Source organism: Lepus europaeus, chromosome 11, assembly GCF_033115175.1.
Source record: "Lepus europaeus isolate LE1 chromosome 11, mLepTim1.pri, whole genome shotgun sequence".
Lineage (NCBI taxonomy): Eukaryota > Metazoa > Chordata > Mammalia > Lagomorpha > Leporidae > Lepus > Lepus europaeus.
The window spans coordinates 88460068-88486316 of NC_084837.1; the positions used below are offsets into that span (position 1 = coordinate 88460068).

At 46.8% G+C, this 26249-nt stretch overlaps 1 protein-coding gene across 3 annotated transcripts in view; it reads left to right on the plus strand.

Moving 5' to 3' along the window:
* Positions 1–26246, plus strand: part of ZWILCH (zwilch kinetochore protein) — a 35727-nt gene extending 9481 nt beyond the window's left edge. For 2 of the 3 annotated variants that reach the window (XM_062206183.1, XM_062206185.1), the window contains 16 exons: positions 895–990; positions 3074–3192; positions 7698–7897; positions 8981–9051; positions 9986–10141; positions 11218–11289; positions 13755–13848; positions 14333–14382; positions 16096–16195; positions 17343–17422; positions 19684–19840; positions 20353–20381; positions 21621–21757; positions 23090–23185; positions 23936–24054; positions 26158–26246. In XM_062206183.1, coding sequence (XP_062062167.1) covers positions 895–990; positions 3074–3192; positions 7698–7897; positions 8981–9051; positions 9986–10141; positions 11218–11289; positions 13755–13848; positions 14333–14382; positions 16096–16195; positions 17343–17422; positions 19684–19840; positions 20353–20381; positions 21621–21757; positions 23090–23185; positions 23936–24054; positions 26158–26246 — 1665 coding nt within the window. The remainder of the gene's footprint in view (positions 1–894; positions 991–3073; positions 3193–7697; positions 7898–8980; positions 9052–9985; positions 10142–11217; positions 11290–13754; positions 13849–14332; positions 14383–16095; positions 16196–17342; positions 17423–19683; positions 19841–20352; positions 20382–21620; positions 21758–23089; positions 23186–23935; positions 24055–26157) is intronic. The other variant, XM_062206184.1, reaches the window with a different exon arrangement.
* Positions 26247–26249: the final 3 nt, after the last annotated feature.

The window sequence follows — 26249 nt, forward strand, 5'->3', positions numbered from 1 at the left end:
AGGACTTGGGCCATCCTCCACTATTTCCCAGGCCATAGCAGAGAGCTGGATCGGAAGAGGAGCAGCAGGGACTGGAACCAGTGCCCATATGAGATTCTGGGGCTCTAGACCGGGGCTTTAACCTGTTTCTCCCCAGTGCCAGCCCCCAGATGATTTTCTTTTTTAAAAGATTTTATTTTACTTGAAAGTCACAGTCACACAGAGAGAAAAGAGGCAGAGAGAGAGAGTCTTCCATCCGCCGGTTTACTCCCCAGATGGCCACAGCAGCCGGAGCTAGGAGCCAGGAGCTTCCTCCAGATCTCTCACATGGGTGTAGGGGCGCAAGGACTTGGGCCATCCTCCACTGCTTTCCCAGGCTGGAGCAGAGAGCTGGATTGGAAGTGGAGCAGCTGGGTCTCATACTGGCACCCATATGGGATGCCAGCACAGCAGGCGGCAGCTTTACCTGCTGTGCCACAGCGCCGGTCCCCCCAGATGAATTTTTAAAATCTTAGCTGTCTTTTCCAACTTTCCTACGTTAAAACATGTATTGCAATTGGAATGAAAAGATACATATTTCTTATAAACTGATAAAGTTCTACAGATTGATAGTACTGTCAGAGAAGGGCAGTATTTAGTAAAGTGCTAATTTGATGGTCCATGCTAGGAAATGCCATGTGGTTAGAGGAAAAGGGCATCTGGGTGGTGTTCTCCAGGCCAGGTGCATTGCAGGTAGGTCTGGAGGTGTGGACAGATGGGAGAGCTACATTTTCTAAACATGAGGAGTAACTTGAAACATGCCGCATTCACATTCTTTCTTCTGGTCAACTCGGATACAGTGCTCTGTGCTCAAATATTTGTACATAGATATGTTTATGTATGAGTGTAACATTGCTTGACATCTGTTCTTTACAGGCTGATGTTCAAGTGCAGTTAGTCAGCAAAGGCCAACCAAACCCTTTGAAAAATATCCTAAATGAAAATGACGTTGTATTCATTGTGGAAAAAGTGGTAAGTAGTGCTTGGGCTTTATGATCATTTATTTATTATTTTGAGATTTATTTATGTGTTTGAAAGGCAGAGTTAAGAGACAGAGCTTCCATCTGCTGGTTCACTCCCCAAATGGCCACAAGACCAGGGCTGGGGAGGCTGAAGCTAGCAACCAGGACTTCATCTAGGTATCCCATGCAGGTGGCAGGGGCTAAAGTACTTGAGCCATCTTCTGCTGCTTTCCCAGGCACATCTGCAGGGAGCTGGATCAGAAATGGAATAGCCGGGACTCCAGCTGGTGCCCATATGGAATGCTGACATTGCAGGCAGCAGCTTAACCTGCTGCACCACGGTGCTGGCTCCAATTCTTTAATTCTTTTTTTTTTGTTTGTTTGTTTGTTTGTTTTTGACAGGCAGAGTGGATAGTGAAAGAGAGGCAGAGAGGAAGGTCTTCCTTTTGCCGTTGGTTCACCCTCCAATGGTCGCCGCGGCCGGCGCACTGTGCTGATCCGAAGGCAGGAGCCAGGTGCTTCTCCTGGTCTTCCATGGGGTGCAGGGCCCAAGCACTTGGGCCATCCTCCACTGCACTCTCTGGCCACAGCAGAGAGCTGGCCTGGAAGAGGGGCAACCGAGACAGAATCTGGCGCCCCGACCGGGACTAGAACCAGCACCGCAAGGCGGAGGACTAGCCTGTTGAGCCGCAGCGCCGGCCTTTTTAATTCTTTATTAACAAATTTGCTTTGTTAAAAATAATCTCAAACATACTCATTGTTTTATGAGCATTAGTGAATTTTTTATTTGACAGGCAGAGTTAGTTCTAGACAGAGAGACAGAGAGAAAGGTCTTCCTTCCGTTGGTTCACCCCCCAAATGGCCGCTACAGCTGGTGCAGCACCGATCCGAAGCCAGGAGCTTCCTGCTGGTCTCCCATGCGGGTGCAGGGACCCAAGCACTTGGGCCATCCTCCTCTGCCTTCCGGGGCCACAGCAGAGAGCTGGGCTGGAAGAGGAGCAACTGGGACTAGTACCCAGCGCCCCAACCGGGACTAGAACCCGGGGTGCTGGTGCCACAGGTGGAGGATTAGCCAAGTGAGCCACGGCGGCGGCCGCATTAGTGAATTTTTTAAGAATAAGTATTGTGCTAAAAGAAATATAATATGAGCCACTGTAATTTGGAATTTTTTGGTGGCCTCATTAAGAAAAAGAAACAAATGAAATTATCATTAAGTCAATCAAATTGGCTTTTTTATTTTGTTTGCAGTTCTAAGAATTTTAACACATAAATTTTTACAATCAGCACCTCACTCAGGCTACAGACCAGCTCCATCTCATCAGAAAACTTGTTTGTGGTATACCTGTGTAATCATAGCCCCTCCGCGTGCTAATCCCTGGCAACCGCTGAGCTCGGCTCCTTCCCTGTAGTTTTGTGTTTTCCAGAAAGCCATGCATGGAATCACGCAGTGTGGAACCCTTTGAGGCTGACTTCTTCCCTTAGTGTAAGACCTTTGAGATTCAGCCACATTGCTGAGTATGTCAGTAGTTCATTTCTCTTCATTTCTGAGTGGTTCTCTTTGGTATGGATGTGACACTGTTTACACAGGAGAACTTAGAATCGTGCCTACTACATGGTACTGCTCCGGAAAGGCTACCTCCCATAGTTACTGGCTTGGCTCGGCTCGGCTCGGCTCTGTTAACTGTTTAATAAGTGCATAGGTATCGTGTAACACAAATGAGTGCTGATAGCCCTGAGAGGAATAGAGACAAACAGGAAGGGCTATTTACCTGTGGTGGGTGTTGAGAAAGAAGATCTTCCAGTTTGGGGAATGGAGACACAAAAGACACCAACAAGGTGCAGGAGTCAGATGCTTGCTTTACCAGTGTCCACTAAGGTCAGTGTCTCTTTATAGGACAATAGAAATGCTTCTGTTGGCACGATCTGTTAGCACAAACCCAGTTTGTGGCTGTGGTGCTTGCCATAAGCCAATTATCTGTGCTAAGGGTGGAGAAGTGAGTAGTTACTTTGCAGTTATTTCCTAGTGTACTGAAGAGCTGGCTGCCATCTTAAGTGATCTTATATTTGGCTAAGTAATAAAACTGTTTTAAAAGCCTTTAGAAAAGGAAGAAACAAGCCATGTTGAAGAACTGCAGTCAGAAGAAACTGCTATTTCCGATTTCTCTACTGGTGAAAATGTTGGGCCGCTTGCCTTGCCAGTTGGGAGAGCCAGGTAAGTTTTTCCTTAGCGTGGAGGTGGGGGTGGAGGGTTCTCATGCACACTGGGGGATAGCATCCAGCCTTTCTCCCTCCAGCTCCTTCCCCAGATGTGTCCACCCAGCTCTTCTGGAATGTCCCATCTGTGTCCCGCACACGGGTATCTCCCTTTTCTGCCCAGTCATTGTTGCTGTATCTTAGTTGTTTTCCCTGTTTCCAATCTGGGTCCTCTCCAGGCATTCTTCCTTCTGACTGTAGGGTTTTTTAAACAGGCAGACAGGAGATGGGAGCATCCATTCTAAGAGCACATCACTGGATAGCTGTGTGCTCCCACTTTTATTTAGAGGGTACCAGCAAGTCTACAGGTCAGCAGGCATGTAGGCAAGGTTATACATCAACTGAAGGATTTGGGAAAAGGAATTCGGTCTGGTGGTCTAAGATAGGGATTAGAGCTGTGTTGTAAATCTTTGGAGACAGGTCCATTTAGATGCTTGTGCAAATTTACAAATTCCTGAAAATATCCCAGGTACCAGTTAAGGTCCATTAGCCCCCTGCTGCTCCCGCTGCCACATTCCTTTGGGTAGGTGTGCCCATGCCCAGCCTGTTTTGGCTTGAGCAGAAACTGCAGCCATGCCTCTAATTTCCAGGGGGGGTATGCCTCCCTGAGAGGCATTTGTGCAGCATCTCTACACTGGCTACCAGAGGGATCTTTATAAAATTAAAGGCTGATTATGTTGCTTCCCTGCTTAAAAATCCCGTAGTGGTTCTTCATTGCCTTTGTGATAAAACCCAGACTCCACGTGAGTCTTTTGGCCCCAGTGGTCCTTCCCTAGGGTTGGGACTGTACTCAGTGGCCACTGGAAATATGCAGGAGTAGTTTTCTCTTTTTTTAAGATTTGGTTTAGATCTGATGCTGGCTCTTTGGGTAAAGCTGCTGCCTACAATGCCAGCATCCCATATGGGTGCCGGTTTGCCAGGATGCTCCACTTTTTTTTTTTTGGACAGGCAGAGTTAGGCAGAAAGAAAGATCTTCCTTTCATTGGTTCACCCCCCAAATGGCTGCTACAGCCGGCGCACTGCGCCAATCCAAAGTCAGGAGCCATGTGCTTCCTCCTGGTCTCCCATGCGGGTGCAGGGCCATTTGGACCATCCTCCACTGCCTTCCCGGGCCATAGCAGAGAGCTGGACTGGAAAAGCAGCAACCGGGACGGAATCCAGCACCCTGACCAAGACTAAAACCCAGGGTGCCGACGCCGCAGGTGGAGGATTAGCCTAGTGAGCCGCGGCGCCGGCCTAGGATGCTCCACTTCTGATCCAGCTTCCTGCTGGTACACCTGGGAGGGTTCTTGGCTTTGGAAGCATAAAGTTATGGAGAGAGAGGGAGAGACCAAGAGATCTTCTGTCCACTGGTTCACTTCTGATGGCTGCAATGGCCAGGGCTAGGGCAGGCCAAAGCCAGAAGACAGGAGCTTCATCGGGGTCTTCCAGGTGGATGCAGGGGCCTAAGCACTTGGGCCGTTTTCCACTGCTTTCCCAAGTGCATTAGTAGGAGCTGGGTTGGAACAGGAGCAGCCAGGGCTTGAACCAGCACTCCTTCATATGGGATGCAGTGTTGCAGGCAGTGGCTTAACCTGCTGTGCCACAATGTCGGCCCCCTTTTCTGTTCTTTTTTTTTTTTTTTTTTCCTCTTAGGATTTATTTATTTGAAAGGTATAGTGACAGAGATCTTCATCCATTGGTTCACTCCTCAAATGCCCACAATGGCTAGCACTGGGCCAAAGTGAAGCTAGGAGCCTGAAACTCCGTCTTGATCTCCCACATGGGTGGTAGGGGCCCAGGTACCTGCGTTGTGGCCCACTGCCTTCTCACGCACATTAGCAAGAAGCAGGATTGGGAGCAGAGCGACTGATACCCGGCACTGTAATAAGTTGTGCAGGCATTGCAAGCAGTGGCTTAACCTCTTGTCCCACAATTCCCAATCTGATGGGGGAGTATTTTCAGTTGGTGAAATGACTGAGGGGAGCCAATGGCATTTGGCAGCCTGTGCCATGACTGGCAAGTATCCTGTCCTGTAGTGCGTGGTCCCGTCCCACCCAGTGAGGAATGACTCTGCCTAGCATGCCGGTGGGGCAGCTCCTGGAACTCCCGATGCCTGTATCTGCCTCCCCACTGTGTGGCCATGTGTAGAACCCTCTGCCCTACGTCCAAAACCAAAGAAGCCTTGCCATCAGAGAGTACTGGAGTTGTATAACACTGTATAATAGCATTGTAGAACGACAGCCACTGCGGTGTTCACAGAGTGACTTTTCTCTGTGGTGACTTTGATTGTTTTGCACCACAGAAGCTTCAAAAGTGCTTGCTTTTTTAATGCAGCTGCATTAGCCGTCTCCTTCGGAGCTTCTTGCTTGCCGTCGCGTTTGGCCTGTGTCCTTACTCCGTGTCTGTGCTGGCTCCTCCAGCCGGCACTGGTTTGCACAGTCCCTGTGCTTGTTCCCTTGCTCGCCGTTCCTGCTGTTCAGACCTTCCTTCTGGGATTATCGTACTTCCTTTTTGAAATAAAATCCCTTCGAAATTCCCTCCCTGAACATCTGTTGGTAATAAATTCAGTTTTCATCTCCTTGAAAAATACAAGCGTAAACTGCGTTTTTCAGTAACTTCTAATTTTGGTGCACAAGTTCTTTCAGACTTACAAGAAGTTACAAGAATAGTCCAGGGGCCGGCGCCGCGGCTCACTAGGCTAATCCTCTGCCTGCGGCGCCGGCACACCGGGTTCTAGTCCCGGTCGGGGCGCCGGATTCTGTCCCGGTTGCCCCTCTTCCAGTCCAGCTCTCTGCTGTGGCCCAGGAGTGCAGTGGAGGATGGCCCAGGTCCTTGGGCCCTGCACCCGCATGGGAGACCAGGAGGAAGTACCCGGCTCCTGGCTTCAGATCAGTGCAGTGCGCCATGCTGTCCACTCTGCCTGTCAAAAAAAAGAAAAAAAAAAAAAAAAAAAAAAAGTCCAGGAACGGCTGTGTACTGCGGCCCAGATTCACCAGTTGTCGACGTTTGCTGCGTGTGCATCTCATTCTCTCTTCCCTGTCTCACTCTTTGTGTGATTGTGTCTGTTTTTATATATGCAAAGTTATTTGTAGTTACATATGTGTATGTGTACATTTTATAGATACTTAAAACTATGGGATATAGAAGATGTTACTTTAGAATGTTCATGAAAATATGCATTGTAAAAAACTGCATAGATTTCAAAAATTTTTTTGTACCAAAACAATCTTAAAAATTTTTTTTAATTTACTTCATTTATTTGAAAGAGTGAGAGACAGAGATCTCTCGCCCACTGGTTCACTCTTCAAATGCCTGCAATAGCTAGAGCTGGGACAGGCCAAAACCAGGAGCTACAAAACTCAATCTAGGTTTCCTGTGTGGGTGGCAAGACACCCAGCCACTTGAACCATCATGTAATGCCTCCCAAGTTGTGCATTAGCGGGAAGCTGGAATTGGGAGCCAAGCCAGGACGTGGACCTGTGCGTTCCGGTGTGGGATATGGGCATCCAGCTGGCATCCTAACTACTGGCCAGATTTTTACTCTCAACTTGGGTTTTCTTTTTTATATATTTGAAAGGCTGAGAGAGAGAGACACAGAGATCCTCCATCTGCTGATCCACTTCCCAGATGCCCACATTAGCTGAGGCTGGGCCAGGCCAAAACCAGGAGCCAAGAACTTGATCTGGGTGTCCCACATGAGTGGCAGGGACCCACGTGTCTGGCCTATCACTTCCTGCCTTCCAGGCTGCACATCAGCAGGAAGCTTGATTCCGAGTCAGACCAGGAATCAGAGCCAAGAACTGGAATATGGGATGTGGGCATCCCAGGTGGCTCCGGAACAGTTGTACCAAATGCCGCCGGGCTTAGCTTTCAGTTCCATTTCCCATGAACTATACCATTGTACACACACATTCAGTACAGGTGTTCCTGCATAGGTACAGTACATGTAACATATGTGTATATGTATGCATATAGAAATATACATAGGTGTGTTTTAAATGAAATCTTGACAGTGTATTAGAGACTTTATATTCTTTTATCTCCAAATACTTCACCATGTAGTTCATGAGAACAGGTACATTCTCTTACATAACAGCAGAACAATGATAAAAATCTAGAAATGCAACATTGTTAGAATACTGTTACTAATTTGGAGCCCATATTCAAATTTCCTTAACTGTCCCAGTGCCTAGTGGTGTCTGTTCCTGTGCTTGTTGATTGGCTCCTGCTCATCTCAGACTCTGCTGCTTCTCTGACCCCCAGCACTTGCCATCCTGAGCTTCCTGCTTGCAGTAGCTCCAGTGCTTGCTCTCTCACTTTTTATTGTGTGCTTCTTGATTTTTCTGTTTCTCTGCTCTGGGTGAAGTACATATTTCTTTGCTTTTTGCTACTTCTCACTTTCTGTGAAACCCTTTATTTTTTTAAAAGCAAATGACTGATCAGCCTCACCTACAGTTTGATCTTCTCCCTTGCATTTCCAAGGCAGTTAATTGGACTGTACACCATGGCTCACAACCCTAATATGACCCATTTGAAGATTGATCGGCCAGTTACTGCCCTTCCTCCTCTTTGGGCAAGATGTGACAGTTCAGATCCTGAAGGTACCTGTTGGCTAGGAGCCGAGCTTGTCACGACAAGCGACAGCATTACAGGCATTGTCCTGTACGTGGTCACTTGTAAAGGTGGGTGCTCACTCTTGTGTGTATATTCTGTGTAGTTACTGTTTTGTGGCTTTTGCTGAGGGAAGGGTAAGCAGTGGAACTTTGGTTAATCAGGATGAATCTCCTCTGGTGTATAACTTCCAGCCTATAGGAAGCATTCCAGAGGCAGAAACAGATCTCTAGAAATCTGGCCTGGAGTTTACACTTGTTTTGTTTGGGTGTCATTTGATTGTTTGTGGTTTTCATTAGAAAACAAAAAACTGAATATGATGACAATATAACTCTTTATTTAGTTGTATTTATTTGAAGGGCAGAGAGATGAACAGATTTCCCAACTGCTGTTTCACTCCCCAAATGCCCACAAGAGCCAGGGCTAGTCCAGACCATATCCAGGAGCTGGGAACTCAATTCCAGTTTCCCATGTGAGTGTCAGGGACCCAATACTTGAGCCTTCACCTCTTGCTTCCCAGAGTGTGCGTTAGGAAGCTGGACTCAGGTGTGGAGCTGGGACTAGAACCCAGGCACTCTGTCACAGGATGCATCTCAACCACTGTGCCAAACAGCTGCCCCTTAGTGACTCCCTTAGTATAGGTGGTGGTATTTATCCTTGTTCTAGTTTCATTCTTTTATAAACATTCATCTCTGATTAAGTTTAACTTCAGGGGCTGGCGCTGTGGTGCAGCGGGTTAACGCCCTGGCCTGAAGTGCCAGCATCCCATATGGGTACCAGTTCTAGTCCCAGCTGCTTCACTTCCGATCCAGCTCTCTGCTATGGCCTGGGATAGCAGTGGAAGATGGCCCAAGTCCTTGGACCCCTGCACCCATGTGGGAGACCTGGAAGAAGCTCCTGGCTTCAGATTGGCACAGTTCCAGCCATTAAGGCCATCTGGGGAATGAACCATCTGATGGAAGACCTCTCTCTCTGCCTCTCCTCTCTCTGTGTAACTGACTTTCAAATAAATAAGTCTTTAAAAAAAAAAAGTTTAACTTCAACAGTTATTAGTGTTGTGGTACCCTCAAAATTTAGATTATAATTTCTAGCTTTCTCTAATAGTGTGATTTTGAATTGTATCTTTAAGTTTTTTCTTTTTTTATGTCCTATAGCTGATAAAAATTATTTCATAAATCTTGAAAACCTAAAAAATTTGCACAAGAAAAGGCATCATGTGTCTGCTGTGAGTATTACCTTTCTCCTCTTACTGTTTTCTTTAGCTGTTGTTTACCCGTGTTTGTAGTTTAAGGGTCTTTTCATCCCTAATATGATCAGATACTTTTCTGTAGTATCGAATTGTTTGCATTTATTTTCATGTCAGCTAATAATTAAAAATACAGTCATCCAGTGTCCATGGAGATTGGTTCTACTTCCTTCCGTCGTCGTGAGTACCAAACTCTGATGCTGATCACTTACAGAAAATGGCATATAACCTGTGCACATCCTTCTGGATATATTAAATCATCTCTAGGTTGCTTACAATGCAATGTAAATGTTATGTAGATAGCTGTTATACTGTGTTGTTCAGGGGATACTGACAAGAAAGATGTCTGTACTTGTTTACTATTGATAGAATTTGAGTCCACAGATGCAGAACCCATGGCTATGGAAAGCTAACTATATGCCTTCTTACCTTTAGCTAACCTTTGTGATTTAAAAGAATTGTACTTTTTCATTGGGATAGAAGTATGGAGTATGGTGTCTTCTTTTGGGACAAGCATCAAAGTGGCTTTTTGTTTTACTTTTTGAATTTAGTTGAACTGCAGAGAGGCAGATTGAGGGAGAGAGAGAGAGAGCTTCCACCTACTAGTTCACTGTCTAGATAACAGCCAGGGCTAAGCTAGGCCAAAGCCAGCAGCCTGGACCTCACTGCAGATCTGCGCCTGGGTACATACCAAGCACTTGAGCCATTACTGCTGATTCCAGGGCGTGCATGAGAAGGAAGCTAGATGGGGAGCAGAGCCAAGACTTGAATCCGGACACTCAGACATGGGATGTGGGTGTCCCACACAGGACCTTGACCACTGGGCCAAACACCTGGCCCTTAAAAGGTTTGGACGGTGAGCACTGGCCATGTGCACAGCTCACTCATGGTCTGCTGGCTGCACTGTTTTCAGGTCACAACGAGAGGCTTCGCCCAGTATGAGCTATTTAAGTCCACCGCCTTGGATGAGACCTTTGCCACATCACAAACTACAATCATTTTGGATATTTCCTGGAGTCCTGTGGACGAGATTCTTCAAAGCCCTCCACTCTCTTCGACTGCCGTTCTGGTAGGAGTGGACCTTAGTTTCTCACTGGGCCCATGAGGCCCCCAAGGTTGGCTTGCCTACTTGTGGCTGGTGCTATGTGCTTCCTGCCCCAGGAGTTACCTGGGGGTAACAACTCCGAAAGGCTGGCCTGGCCCTGACATCTCACTAGGGTGCTCAGTGGAGGTTTGCCAGGCAAGCTGAGCTGTCAGTTGTCTACAGCTCTGTACTTCTGGGACCTAAAAATTTTCTAGAGACTAATAAAGTCTCTTGAGTGGGGAGTAACGTGAGTCATTGAAGTCTCTTCTCTTCTGTCTTTAGGAGTACGCGTGTTGGTCTCTGTGCTCAATAAGCACAAAAAGGGAAAACTACAAACTTACAGATACAGGAGGAGCTCAGCCATCTTTTTTTATTTGGAATGTTTGTGCAGAAACTCGAATCCCGTGAACAGTAACTTCCTCAGGGTGCTAGGACTGTTGATCATTATATTCTTCATGCTTTTATTTTAATAGGAATTTATATATGGCGGTACTTCTAAAAGGTTGTGGAGAGCTGGAGAGCTTTTCATAAGACACTCTCACTCTTCCCCTGGACTCTGAAGGCCCACGCCCATTGGCATTTACTTGTTTCCTTTTCCTTTTTTTTTTTTTTTTTTAAGGTCTTCAGTTTGTAACAAGGACAGCACCCTGTTGGTTTAGTTAGGGGTCTAATCAACGGATTTATTGGGGGAATTTCTTTTGGTATGTGATAATGTCCAGTCATTATTGACTCTTGAGAGATATTTGTTCAAGTTTCTCCTGCCTGTTCCCCTGAAGTTTCATGGGCAAGGGCAGGAGAGCCTGTGCCGAGGGCTTTGCTCCATGCAGCTGCCACTGGTCGGGCGAAGAGAGGGTGCAGTGCTGGCTTGAATCTAGGTTGCTCTCTCGGGAAGGCAGGCTCTGCAGCCTCGCTGGGGAAGGTTGACTTCATTCCTCCCTTCATTGGTGCTGTCTGAAATGGAATTTTTAATGTGTGGATGATGTGACATGCAGGTGACCGTGACCCTTAAACAGAGAAGCTGGGATGACTAGTGAGACTGACAGACTTTGGCTGCTTTTCAGAATATTAAAGTGGAGTCGGGAGAGCCCAGGGGTCGTCTGAACCATCTTCACAGAGAGCTGAGGTTCCTCCTGGTGAGTAGCCTTCTGCAGTTCCTGACTTGCAGTACATCAGGTTTTTGTGAAAATGTTTGCTTGCACCATGTTTTACTTTGTATTCTTTAAAGTTTCTTCTAAATGTGTGGTTTGTGCGATGCTCTTGGCAGTTGGGCAGTCTTCTTTTACTTACATGTTCTTCCTGTTAAAGCCAGGCTAGGGACCTTTTTTCTATCGTTCGGATCTTTATAACCTCATTTGCGGGCCTTTCAAAATGATTGGCTTAAAAATCAGCTTACTACAGACCTGCTGTTGCCTTGGCAGGTCCAGACCACGTGATTTTGCACGTCTCATATGGCCCTTGGGTCAGGCACTTCACCTCTGCTTTAAAGGGAGCATTAGTTGGTTGATAGTCTCTGCTCTTCCCCGCCTTGCTAATGGGGCATTTGGTGTGTATTCATGAGTGGTTCTCCTCTTTCCTGGCTGGTCAGCTGCCATTTTACTCCCAAGTTTAATGTTCTGCTGATAAATGGGGATTTTGATTGATACTAAAGGTTAACTAGCATTTGTTTTAATAATTTTGTGTGTCAGTAATTTGGGCTCAAGTCTATATATTGAATCTCAAAGGGATTCCTCATTTTAATGCAGTAGAGACTCCATTAGTTTGGCATACAAAGCAAACTAGGATCTACTCAGTGTCTTCCTTATGTCTTTTTATAACAGCTTTATTGAAATATATATTTCACGGCCGGCGCCGTGGCTCAGTAGGCTAATCCTCCGCCTTGCGGCGCCGGCACACCGGATTCTAGTCCCGGTCGGGGCACCGATCCTGTCCCGGTTGCCCCTCTTCCAGGCCAGCTCTCTGCTGTGGCCAGGGAGTGCAGTGGAGGATGGCCCAAGTGCTTGGGCCCTGCACCCCATGGGAGACCAGGAGAAGCACCTGGCTCCTGCCATCGGAACAGCGTGGTGTGCCGGCCACAGCGCGCCTACCGCGGCGGCCATTGGAGGGTGAACCAATGGCAAAAGGAAGACATTTCTCTCTGTCTCCCTCTACTGTCCACTCTGCCTGTCAAAAATTAAAAAAAAAGAAAGAAAGAAATATATATTTCACCCCATTAAATTTACCCATATTAAGTGTGCAATTTCAGTTTTTTAGTGTATTTACCAAGTTGCACAACTGTCACCATATTTAATTTTAGAACATTTTCATCTCCAGCTAAGCCCCACTAGCCCCTTGCAGTCTTTAATCTGTTTTCTGTAGTGCTTTGTTCCTTTTTTGTTGCCAAATAGCATTCCACTGCATGGACATACCACATTTGGTTAATCCATTCATTGGTTGATGAACATACTGTGAATATTTATTTACTTAGTTTTTAAGATTTTTTTTTTTTTTATTTGAAAGGCAGAGTTATAGAGAGAGGAGGGGAGAGAGAGAGATCTTCCATCTGCTGGTTCGCTCCCCAAATGTCTGCAATGGCTGGGGCTGGGCCAGGCTGAAGCCAAGATCCCAGAGCTGCTTCTGTCCATCCCACATGGGTGCAGGGCCCTAAGTACAACTTGGGCTGTCCTCCGCTTTCCCAGGCTCAGCAAGGAGCTGGATCAGAAGTGGAGCACCCAGGTTTCACTCAAATCAGCGCCTATGTGGAGTGCTGGCAAAGGCTTAACCCACTACGCCCCATCACCGGCCCCATGGCCATTATGAATAATGCCATAAATACTTCTGCAGGGATGTCTCTGTGGGTGTTTTACACCTCTTGAATGGAGTTGCTGGGTCATATGGTAACTGAGTTCTGAGGAACTGCTGAGCTGTAACTGTTATCCAAAGTAACTACACCGTTTTACATTTTTTTAAAGACTTATTTATAAGTCAGAGTTACAGAGTCAGAGAGAGATGTTCCATCCTCTGGCTCACTCTCCAAATGGCTGCAACAGTCAGGGCTGGGTCAGGCCAGAGCCAGGAGCCAGGAGCCTCATCTGGGTCTCTGAGCGCCCATACAGTTTCACAGTGGTCATTTCCTGAGGATCTCTTCTGCACTGTGAGGCAGAGGTGAGAGAGTGAGTGAGAGAGATAGAGAGATGAACCATCTGCTGGTTCACTCCCAAAATGGCCACAATGGCTGGAGCTGGGTTGATCTGAAGCCAGAAGCCTGGAGCTTCTTCTGGGTGCAGGGACCCAAGCACTTGGACCATCTTCCAATGCTTTTCCCAGGCCATAGCAGAGAGCTGGATCAGAAGTGGAGCAGCCAGGACTTGAACCAGCGCCCATATGGGATGCCGGCACTGCAGGCCAGGGCTTTAACCACTATGCCACAGCACTGGTTCTCCGCCCCCCCCCCAAGAGTTTTGTTAGGATAACATACTACATATAAAGCACTTCTGCCATAGCTGGCAAGTGACAAACACTGTAAAATGTTAGCACAATTAATACTATTGAATGGATCCTTACTGATCAAACTGTGTTTTCTGCTAACGGAGTCTTTGGGCTTTTTAAAATCTCTGTATAGGTGTTGGCTGATGGTTTGAGGACTGGTGTTACCGAGTGGCTCGAGCCTCTGGAAGCAAAATCTGCTGTTGAACTTGTACAGGAATTTCTGAACGGTATTTGTTTCCTAACTCATTCTTATTTTTCTTGACTGAGAATTTATATTTGCTACACTTAAATACAAGTTGTCTCTGCGGCTTGATATTCTTTTGGGTTGGAATATGCGTAAAATGATGAGGTCTGACGTGGTTGAAGGGACAGCTTTTGTCGTGAAGTCATGTTAAAAGTGAGTAAGATTTGATTTGAAATTTCTGTGACAGCCATATCTGAGACTGGAGGAAAAGAGGGGTGAACGGTAGCCTCTGCGTCCCTGCTGTGCGCCTGGCAGGGGCAGGCTGGGGCGGTCGTGTCCCTCCGTTCCTCCCACACCTGATGTGATGGGAACCTCGAATTCCCTCTGCTGGAGATGCCAGTCATGGCCCAAGTCCCCAGTTACACGTCTCCTGTCCTGTGTGCCACTTGACAATGGGATTAGGATGCAAAGAATTTGCAGAGCAGAACAGCAGAATCGAGAATTAACCAGCTTCTGCCACTTTCTAGACTTGGAACAGCTGGGTGGATTTGGGGATTCCACGAGAAAGGACACAGAGGTGAGTGAGTACTGTCACGTAGAAGTGAACCTTTAAGATTGGATTGTACTGTTATGTTTCATGTTGTACCATCTCGGATCTCATCTAGTCAGGGCTGCATTTTAGGGAGTTTTGTAGTCTTTCTTTCTTTTTTCTTTTTTTTTTTAAGATTATTGGTGAGGCAGAGTTACAGACAGAGAGGTCTTCCATCTGCTGATTTACTCCCCAAATGGTCACAATGGCCAGAGTGGGGCTGATCTGAAGCTAGGAGCCAGGAGCTTCCTGCAGGTCTCCCACGTGGGTGCAGGGGCCCAAGCACTTGGGTCGTATTCCAGTGCTTTTCCTAGGCCATAGCAGAGAGCTGGATCAGAAGTGGAACAGCCGGGACACGAACCCGCACCCATATGGGATGCCAGAGCCACAGGCAGAGGCTTAACCCCCTATACTACAGCACTGGTCCCTTTTCTTGTCTTTAATGTCAGTGCTAGTGATTGCTTTCCTTAAGAGCTGGTAAGTATTTTTATAATGCGAATTACATGTAAATATTAATTAGTTGCTCAGTTGTGGAGATATATAAGTGAAATTGTTGGTAGTATACTATAAGATCTTATTTCACTATGCTGTAATATGGTATTATATTTATGTATTTATTAAGCTGGTTATATTCTCATTTAACAAAAAGAAATGAAGAAAAAGGTAATTTCTTAAAGATTTTCATCTGTAAGAAAAGCTGAATGTTTATTAAGCATTCCAGTTTTTTTTTTCCCCCAGAAACCTTTTATTTAAGGAATACAAACTTCATGCATTTCATCAGTACAAGTTTGGGAACATAGTGATTATTCCCACCATACCTCCCCCACTCCCCCATCCCTCTTCCTCCTCCCTCTCCTATTCCCATTCTTATTTTTTACTAAGATCTATTTTCAGTTAACTTTATACACATATGATTAACTCTATACTAAGCAAAGAGTTCCATAAACTGTATGAAAAAAAAAAAAAAACTATTCCTCAATAGTTTGTGACAAGGGCTGTTCAAAATCATTGCATCTTGAAGTATTAATTTTACTTCTATAGATTACCTTTTAGGTGCTCTACTAATTATCACAGATCAGGAAGAACATATGGGATTTGTCCTTTTGGGACTGGCTTGTTTCACTAAGTATGATGTTTTCCGGTTTCATCCATTTTGTTGCAAATGACAGGATTTCATTTTTTTCTGCTGTGTAGTATTCCATGGTGTGCATATCCCATAATTTCTGTATCCAGTCTTCAGTTGATGGGCATTTGGGTTGAGTCCATATCTTAGCTATTGTGAATTGAGCCGCAGTAAACAGGGGAACAGATAACTCTTCCATATGCTGACTTCATTTCCCTTGGGTGAATTCCCAGGAGTGTGATGGCTGGGTCATATGGAGGTCCTATATTCTGAGGGCTCTCCATCCTGTCTTCCACAGTGGCTGTGCATTCCCACCGTCAGTGGCTTAGGGTACCTTTTTCCCCACATCCTCACCAGCATTTGTTGTCTGGATTTCTGGGCATTCCAGTTCTGAAATGATTTGCAGGCTGCACTTGTGCACTGTGTGCAGGAGTTTGTCCTCGTTAGCGAATGCAATTGTAGAAAACGCATCTGTGTCCACCTTTGTGTTGGTGAATCTGTGTTTGAAAGCCTGTGCTACCCAGCGTCCCCCTCTTGGGTTTGAGCCGAGTGTTTGCTGAGGCGTGTTTCCTCTCCAGAGCGTGAAGCCCGACACTGCCGCGGTGGACAGGTCTGTGCTGATCACGGTGCGCGGGGACCTCGACTTCGCTGAGCAGCTGTGGTGCAAGATGAGCAGCAGTAGGTGTCCGGTGTGATTGTGCTCTTTCCTGTTTTATTTATTTACTTATTTTGAAAGGCAAAGTTACAGAGAGGCAGAGAGAGGTCTTCTATCTGCTGGTTCACTCCCCAGTTGGCAACAATGGCCAGCCAGGAGCCAGGAGCTTCTTCCGGGTCTCCCACATGGGTGCAGGGGCCCAAGCACTTGGGCCATCTCCTACTGCTTGCCTAGGCCATAGCAGGGAGCTGGAACGGAAGTGGAGCAGCCAGGACTCAAACCAGTGCCCATATGGGATGCCGGCACTGCAGGCAGCAGCTTTACCTGCTACGCCACCATGCTGGCCCTCTAAGTTTTTTTGTTTGTTTTGTTTTGTTTGCAATCTGACCTGGATTTCTTTCTTTAACAATGTATTAAATCAGGGTGGGCATTTAGTACAGTAGTTAAACCACCCCTGGGGATGCCTACATTCCATATCAGTGCCTGGGGTTGAGTCCCAGCTCCTCTTCTGATTCCAGCTTCCTGCTGATGTGCACTGTTGGAGACAGAAGGTGATGGACCAAGTACTGGAGTCCCTTCCACCCATATGGAAGCCAGATTGAGTTTCCAGCTTCTGGCTTGGGCCTGGCCTAGTGCCAGTTGTTGCATGTATTTGGGTGAATCAGCAAGTGGCAGATCTTTGTCTCTCTACCTGAAATAAGTGAGTTTTTTAAAAGATTTTATTTCTTATTTGAAAGAGTTACAGAGAGAGGGATCTTCCACCTGCTGGTTCACTCCTGAGATGGCCACAACATCCAGAACTGGACCAGGCTTGAGCCTAGAGCTTCATCCAGCTCTCCCATGTGGATGACAGAGGCCTAAGCTCTTGGACCATCTGCTGCTGCTTTTCCCAGGCCATTAGCAGGAAGCTGGATCAGAAGCAAAGCATCTGGGATGAACCCAGGGCCCATGTGGGATGCCGGTGTCACAGTGGTGGCTTTACCCACTATACCACAGTGCTGGCCCCTTTAAATAAAAATGTTTTTAAAATGTATTAAACCTTTTTTTAACCATCTTTAATTCCTTTCCTCTCCATCCATAAAGTATAGGTTATTAATCTATTTCATTTGTATATTAAAATGAATGATGGATTTACTATGAAAATAACATCAGACTGATGTGTTTTTCAAGGTGTGGTTTCGTATCAAGACTTGGTGAAGTGTTTCTCGTTGGTCATCCAGAGTCTACAGCGTGGTGACATCCAGCCGTGGGTAGGTTGTGACTTGCTGTTTCCTCAGCAGCCCAGCACGATGGGTGAGGACACAGGCATGGCAGCACTTTGCTCGGGTCTGAATTGTAGCTCTGCAGACGTGGGCAGGTCCTTCACTACCTGGGTCACAAGGTCCTTGTCTGGAAGTGAGGGTGGGGACAGTGACTGCCTCCCAGTGTTGGTGCAGGAATAACTATTCAGTTCATGTGCATCTCCTGCTGCCTGGCTCCTGGTGAAGTGCTCAGTGTGTGCAACACTGATGTCGTCAACTGCTGCTGTAGATGAGTGCTCCCCTATACTAATGAGAATACAAATTGGGACACTCTTCCTAAAAAGCAGTTTTGATAACTAATGTATTGAGAGCCTCACAGTGTATCAGGAGGTTTTTAAAGCTTTCCACCTTCTGGTGGAAGGGTTCCAAGTGACTTTCCATTTGAATTACATATTTTTTCTTTTTAAATAAATATTTATTTATTTACTTGAAAGAGATAGAGAGGGAGTGACCTTCCATGCACTGATTCATTCCCCATATGGCCACAATGGCTGGGGCTGGGCCAAGCCAAAACCAGGAGCCAGGAGCTTCTTCCAAGTTTCTCATGTGGGTGCATGGGCCCAAGCACTTTTGCTGCTTTCTTAGGCATATTAGCAACGAGCTAGATCGGAAGTGGAATAGCCAGGATTCAAACTAGTGCCCATATGGGATGCCAACACTGCAGTTGGAGGCTTAATCTTCTACACCACGGTGCTAGCCCTGAACTTTTCTGCACATTACAATTTCCACAATGAATCTGTGCTTTTTAAAATTTTTCAAGATTTACTTATTGGGGCCGTTGCTGTGGTGCAATGGCCTACAGTGCCGGCATCCCATATGGGTGCCGATTCAAGTCCCAGCTGCTCCACTTCCCATCCAGTTCTCTGCTATGGCCTGAGAAAGCAGTGGAAGATGGCCCAAGTCCTTGGGCCCCTGCACCCATGTGGGAGATCCAGAAGAAACTCCTGGCTTCAGATCAGCACAGCTCTGGCCATTGTGATCTTTTGGGGAGTGAACACAGTGGATGGATGACCTTTCTCTCTCTCTGGCTCTACCTCTCTCTAACTCTGACTTTTAAATAACTAAAACTTTTTTTTTTTTTTTTTTTTAAATACTTATGTATTAGAAAGGCAGACTTAGGGGGAGAGAGCTCCATCTGCTAGTTTACTCCTCAAATGACCACAATGGCTAGGCCTATGTTGGGCAGAGCCAGGAGCTTCATCCAGGTCTCCTGTAGCAGGGGCTCAGACACTTGGGCTCTCTTCTACTTTCCCAGACAATCCAGCAGGGAGCTGGATTGGAAGTGGAACAGCCAGGACATGGACCAGCATCCATACGGGATGTTAGTGTCATAAGTAGCAGCTTAACCCACTGCACCACAGCATCAGCCCCTTGTACTGCTTTTATAATCAGGAAAAGACTAAGTAAAAAGTTAGAAACAAAGGGTTCCTCACTTAATAGGAGTTATTTTCATTAATCTGGCTGCCACTTACTGAGCATAGGAGCTAAGCCATGTTGGGAGGTGTGGCCGGGCACACTCCGAGCAGAGGCTGGCAGGCTCCACCTGACGGCCCGTAGGGATCCATTTGGGCCACCGAGATTTTCCCTGAGTTTCGGTGTTTGTGGGTTTGTAGTGTAATCCCACTCTGTACAATGGTTGGAAATGAGGTGCCATTCATTCAAAAAAAGAAATTGTAAACAACAATAGAGATATTGGAAAGGAATGGAAAAATGACAGATGTTTTATGTAGATTTAAAATGAATTGTTTAACCTTTAGAACAGTGTGAAGTCTCTAGTTCACAGCGCTTCTTAATTTGCAGTTAGTGTGCTGGACATTGCAGGCAGTGAGGAGTTCCTTGTGACAAAAGCAGGGACCACACAGGGAGTCCTTCGTGCAGCAGCAGCGGCTCACTATGGAGGACAAGAGCATTCCTAGCTGTGAAGCCTCTGAGGACCAGCTGTGACTTCTCTGTGGTGGAACTGTACCTAGGGGTGATAGGTTGAAGCTCTTCTTTGTAGTTTCAGACTTAACCTTAAAAAGGTGGGGGTAGCTAGGAACAGCATTTCAGAAACTGGCATGTTTATAGGTTGTGACTTTGGTTGCAACCATTTATAGTGTCGGGAGACTAAGAATGTAAACTTAACGATGTTTAACTCATGGAAGCTGTAATTCGCTTCTCTTTTGCCTATTGGATTTATCTACGTTTTATAAAATGCTCTCGATTTCTAGCTCCACAGTGGGAGTAACAGCTTACTGAGCAAGCTCATCCATCAGTCCTACCACGGCACCATGGACACAGTTTCCCTCACAGGGACTATTCCACTTCAGATACTTTTGGAAATTGGTTTGGACAAACTAAAGAAAGATTATATCAGTTTTTTCATAGGTAAGTCCCTTTCCCAGCTCAAAAGATAGAAACGCACGTCTCAGTTGTTGTCTGTGTAGATGTTCTCAGATTTCGTCCTTCTGCTGACCCCTGGTCGTTTGTGGGCTGGCTTTGCCTGGCTCCTGTGAGATAAACATTTCCTTCTGTGGCCCTAGTTTGTCCCTTCATCCAGGTATTCGGTTACGTATCACTGTAGTTGTTGTTTGTGGGTTTGTTTTTAATTCAAACATTTGAGATTCTGCTAGCTTAGTGTCATAAATAAAAAACCCTTTTGTAAGATGTTTGAATACCCAACACTGGATCCTTTTCATTAGAAGCACAATATGATCAGTTTTAGAATAAGTGCTGGCCTTTTGTTATGGTGTCATGTGAGAAAATGGGGCTTTTGAGAGTTCCTATTTACCCTGACTGTCTCTTTCATTTATGAGCTATCAGAATGTTTACTTAGCTTCCTTAGCATGTAGTAGACAATTCCTAAACCTTATTTGTGCATCTGCATTTTTTCTTCATAGGTCAAGAACTTGCATCTTTGAACCATTTGGTGAGTTCATTTCTCATTCTCAACTTGGTTTTTCTTTTGCCCATTCTGTGTACCGTTAATTTAAAAGCTCTGGCCGTGGCTGGCGCCGCAGCTCAATAGGCTAATCCTCCGCCTTGCGGCGCCGGCACACCAGGTTCTAGTCCTGGTTGGGGCACCGATTCTGTCCTGGTTACCCCTCTTCCAGGCCAGCTCTCTGCTGTGGCCTGGGAGTGCAGTGGAGGATGGCCCAAGTGCTTGGGCCCTGCACCCCATGGGAGACCAGGATAAGTACCTGGCTCCTGCCATCGGATCAGCGTGGTGCACCGGCTGCGGTGGCCATTGGGGGGTGAACCAACAGCAAAAAGGAAGACCTTTCTCTCTGTCTCTCTCTCTCACTGTTCACTCTGCCTGTCAAAAAAAAAAAAAAAAAAAAAAAAAAAGCTCTGGCCATGTGGCCAATTGGGGAGTGAACCATCGGAAGGAAGACCTCTCTCTCTCTGCCTCTCCTCTCTCTGTGTAACTCTTTCAAATAAATAAATCTTAAAAAAAAAAAAAAAAAGTTACACAGAGAAGGATAGGCAGAGAGAGAAGTCTTCCATCTGCTGGTTCACTCCCCAGTTGGCCACAACAGCCGGGCTGCGCCGATCCAAAGCCAGGAGCCAGGAGCTTCTTCCTGGTCTCCCACGTGGGAGCAGGGACACAAGCACTTGGGCCAGCTTCCACTGCTTTCCCAGGCCATAGCAGGGAGCTGGATAGGAAGTGGAGCAGCCGGGACTAGAACCAGCGCCCATATAGGATGCTGGCACTGCAGGCGGTGGCTTTACCCACTACACCACGGCACCAGCCCCAAGAACCTACTTACTCTTTTTTTTTTTTTTTTCTTGACAGGCAGTAGATAGTGAGAGAGAGAGACAGAGAGAAAGGTATTCCTTTTGCTGTTGGTTCACCCTTCAATGGCCGCCACGACCGGCACACTGCGGCCGGCGCACCGTGCTGATCCCAAGGCAGGAGCCAGGTACTTATCCTGGTCTCCCATGGAGTGCAGGGCCCAAGCACTCGGGCCATCCTCCATTGCACTCCTGGGCCATAGCAGAAAGCTGGCCTGGAAGAGGGGCAACCGGGACAGAATCCGGCGCCCCAACCGGGACTAGAACCCAGTGTGCCGGCGCCACAAGGCGGAGGATTAGCCTGTTGAGCCATGGCGCCGGCCCCTACTTTACTCTTTAACGCCCTGTTTTGCTTTTACTTTTTTCATTTCAGGAATACTTCATTTCTCCATCAGTAGATTTACAAGAGCAGGTTTATCGTGTCCAGAAGCTCCACCATATTCTAGAAATAGTAGTCAGCTGCATGCTTTTCATTAAACTTCAACATGAACTTCTCTTTTCTCTGACACAGTAAGTATCTCTGTTGTTACTTACATAAAATATATTCATTCTGAAAAACTGCAGGCAAAATCTGTACAGTGTCATTGCCAGTTAGGGTAGCACCTGTTCGCCTGTCCTCCGCATGCATGGTTCTGGTCAGTGTCCTAGGAAGGCGAGGCCGCGGCAGGAACGGACGTGACGTCTGGCCCTGAGCTCTCTGACTGCCTTGGGAAGGTCCTTTCCATGCATCTTACTCCTCTGATAACCCCACGTGTGTGCTGTAAAGATGACGCCGTGAATGGGTATAGGGTATTGACACTGTGTAGGTACCTAGTAAATATTAGTTTCCTCTCTCCCTACGTCCCTATAAGCCTGGGCCGGACTGCCATGGCCGCCATCTCTGCTCCAGGGAGGGCTTGAGCCCTGATGCCAACCTGCTGGTAGCACCGCTGTCCTTACAGCCCCAAGACGCTCGCTCAGGGCGGCCGTGGGCCGGGGTGCCTGGTGCGTGTGTGAGGCCTCAGACTAGAAATAAGGGCATCCTTTGCCTTTTCTAAAATTAGGACCTGCCTCAGTGGCAAGGAAAATTTTTAAATAAAAAATTTTTAATAGAACCTGGAAGAGGTGTTTTTTGTTTTTTTCTTTTTTTCATTAAAGATCAGCAGTGTAAATGAGTCAATTCTTCTTCACCAGACTCTGAAAAGTGGAGGCTGTGTCTCCTTCCCCTCTGTTTTCTCCTGAAAAAGCCTTTCTTTGGGCTTAAATGTTGCTGTATATGAGAAATGTGTCCACAGTGGTATTTTTTAAATGAAATTTTCTTTCAGGCCGGCGCCATGGCTTAACAGGCTAATCCTCCGCCTTGCGGCGCCGGCACACCAGGTTCTAGTCCTGGTTGGGGCACCGGATTCTATCCCGGTTGCCCCTCTTCCAGTCCAGCTCTCTGCTATGGCCCGGGAGTGCAGTGGAGGATGGCCCAAGTGCTTGGGCCCTGCACCCCTTGGGAGACCGGGAGAAGCACCTGGCTCCTGGCTTTGGATCAGCGAGATGCGCCGGCCACAGCGGCCGTTGGAGGGTGAACTAATGGCAAAAAGGAAGACCTTTCTCTCTGTCTCTCTCTCTCTCACTATCCATTCTGCCTGTCAAAAAAAAAAAAAAAATTTCCTTTCAAAGAAAAAAATGACGAAAGTTTTGTCGGGGCGGGGGTTGGTATTGATGTTGTGGCTCTGAGATGATTCTTTGTGTTGCTGCTGCTGCTTGTGGTCGTTGATAAACTTTGAGGGTCACTCCTGAGCGTCACATGACCTGACGATTTATCTCCATCCGGCTCTTTTTTTCAAAAGTAGGTCTTTTTGTTTGTTTTAGATCCTGCATAAAATACTATAAACAGAATCCTCTTGATGAGCAACACATTTTTCAGCTACCGGTCAGAGCAGCTGCCATAAAAAACTTATACCAAAGGTAAGCAAGTTCATTATTAAATTAATGCCTTAAGCCCCTCCGTGACTGTAGGCATTTTGGTGTCCATGTCCCACGGAGACCTGGTGACCCTGAGCTGCTTCCCCTCCGAGATGCTGATTGTCCGAGTCCTCCCCATCTGACCTCCTCCCAGCCCTGCGGCTGCTTTCTGTAGGCCGGGGAGCCTCTGGCCTCTCATGCTGGCCTTTCTCTCCACCTGACAGCCCCTCCCGGAATGGAGAGTGCAACCCCCGAGTTACAGTCTTACCTTCTTTTGTCCCCTGACTCAGCTGGTATTTCCCTGTTACTGCTTTTGAAAACATTGAGTTGGTAAATTGGTATCAATGTTGTCTTTTAAAATTAAAACTTTTTTTTTTTTTTTTTTTTTTTTTTTTTGAGAGGCAGAGAGATCGCACGCTCTGATTCACTCCCCAGCTGCCTAGAGCAGCATTTGGCCAGGGACCAGGGCCAGGAGCTGGGAACTCAGTCCAGGCCTCCCTCTTGTGTGGTAGGGACCCCTGCTCCCCAGGGTGTGCACCAGCAGGAGCTGTGCCAGGGATCTAACCTGGGCACCAGGATATGAGATGCAGAATCTCAACCCAGCCATCTGAACGCTTGGCCACCCACAACCCCTGCCCCCACTGCACTTCTTGAGGGCGGGGACCTGTTTGTCTCTCCTTCCTCGGTGTTTAGCAAATGAGGACATCACTAAATGGCTATAGAAAGAAAAACATTTTTTTTTCCTTTCCTTAGTGAGAAACCACAGAAATGGAGAGTGGAAATAAACAGCGGTCAGAAGAAGGTCAAAACTGTTTGGCAGCTGAGTGACAGCTCACCTGTAGACCACCTGAGTTTTCACAGACCTGGTAATGGTAAAGATGGCTTCTGATCTGTTCAGACGAATTATCCCAGTAGAAAATACACCTTAGGGAGGTCATTGTCTTATCTTCAGGAACTAGTTTTAAATAATTTTCCTGAGCTCTAGGTGTAAAACATCTTTAGTCTTAAAAAATTATACTTTTTATATATATAAGCGTAATGCCCAGAGAATCCACTGTGTGATAATGACACTTTATCTCATTATCCGGGATAGAGAAATGTTTATTAGAAGAGAGAGCGAGCAGGAGGCACAGAGGAGTAAAGACAGGTGAGGAGGTGGAAATGCAGGCCACACCTCACAGCGTTGTGCACCGCCCCACCCATCGTGGCTCTGTGTCCACCCTCGTGTCCCCTGTGACTGAGTGAGAGCTGTTCCCAGGGCTCTGTCAGTATGGTCCACGTTCATCAGTGAATGTCTCGCAGTGAAAAGAGCTAAGCCACCAAGTCTTCCCTCTTCCTCAGACACCCATGTCTGAGGTTCTGTTGTCTCTTGTTCATGAAACGTTAAAATTTTGCAAGGATTACTTGACAACCAGTCTGATTTCAGACAGAACCTAAGATTTCAAAAGCCTGTAGTCTGGGAATACAGATGTTCTGGATACTTCGCAGAATTACTCCCCAGAGCTGTGTGTTTTGATTCGGGCATAGTGGAAACTTGTGTCAGGGGCTCTGCTCAGACAGTGAAACTGCAGAAGTCCTGAAGCAGCCAGAGCGCTTTCCTGAGGCCGCCAGCTGAAGTCACAGCTGTCCTCTCCAAGTGCCAGACGAAACCTGGGCGCCACAGAAGTTGAACACCAACTAAATACAAAGAGATTTCTGCATGGCAAAACACGCCCAAGGCTTAACAGGCAGATGTGAGCCAGGAGACGCATCTCGTGCTCAGAACAGGGCGTCCTTTCCTGGTATATAAAGAACTTGCAAATCCGCAAGAAAAATGTAAATAACTTGGTAAAAAAGGACAGATGATAGGAGCAGTTCCCCAAAAAGGAAATTCCAGTGTCGTCGTAATACAAGGTGCTCGACCTCACCCATAGTAATGATGAGAAAGGTGGATGTTCCCAGTGATGCTGGCTCCCTAAGCAACGGAACAGCTCTCAGTCTGTCACAGGTTGCTTCAAGAGTGGAAATTAGTTTGAATGTTGACATTATTTCAATTTGCTAATGCATTGGCCCAATAACTCCTTCCACAAAGATAAGAAATTCTTACAAAATCATCTATTAGTATGCTTGGAAATGTACTCAAATTCCATTTTGACTTGAACTTTGTAACCTCTTCTACCCATTACATATTCTTGATGTGTTTGTCTAGAAATTATTCAGTGACTATTGGCCTAAAGCCCCCACTCTTGAAGGAGAGCCTCATTTGTAAAAGTCATGAGCTATTCAAACGAAGCCTCAGGTACGAAGGCTAAAGCCCAGTAATGGGCTGTGCTATCACAGGTGGCCTGCATTTAAGGAATTAGACCGCACACTGAGGTTGAAGGCCAGCTTGTCCTGGTATCTCACGGTGTGAAACAGCTGGGAGCTTGAGAGCAGTGCCCACCACAGGAGAGGGAATAAGGGGGGAGAAAAACAGAGTCCAGGGGAGTACTGAGCACCCACTGGGTGGGCAGCAAATGACTGTTTATAACTGATAATGGAGAAAAGATGCAAACCAAAACGCTGAGCCACAAGGAGTGGGTGTAATCCCATCTCACAACTGGACCATTTATTTTTGAAACAGAACAGTCATGAGAGACAAATGGGTATGTGAGACTCTAAGACTACAAATCCCACAGAGTGTCTTTCCTAAACTACAAATTATGTTTGTTGAAACTGTTTACCCCTATTTGAGTGGCACAAAAAATAAAGCACTAGGCTCCCACCTGAGACATATGTAACTTAAAGAAAATGCCCTAAACGCTGTACTTAACCGCACTGTCAGTGCGTCAGGATGATGTCATATGTACATGCAGTGCGGTGTGCTGCCCGATTCTGGTCTGAGATTGTTACGGAAGCCACGCGCCATGCCACTGCCGCTCGGTCACTGAGCTGTGGGCAGGGTGGCAGGGCGGCAAGGCGCAGCGGCTCTCATCGCGCCTTCTTTCTGTTTACAGACTTTTCTGAGCTGACACTCAACGGCAGCCTGGAGGAGAGGGCGCCCTTCGCCAGCATGGCCACCTGCAGCCAGGTGCACTTCAAGTAGCGC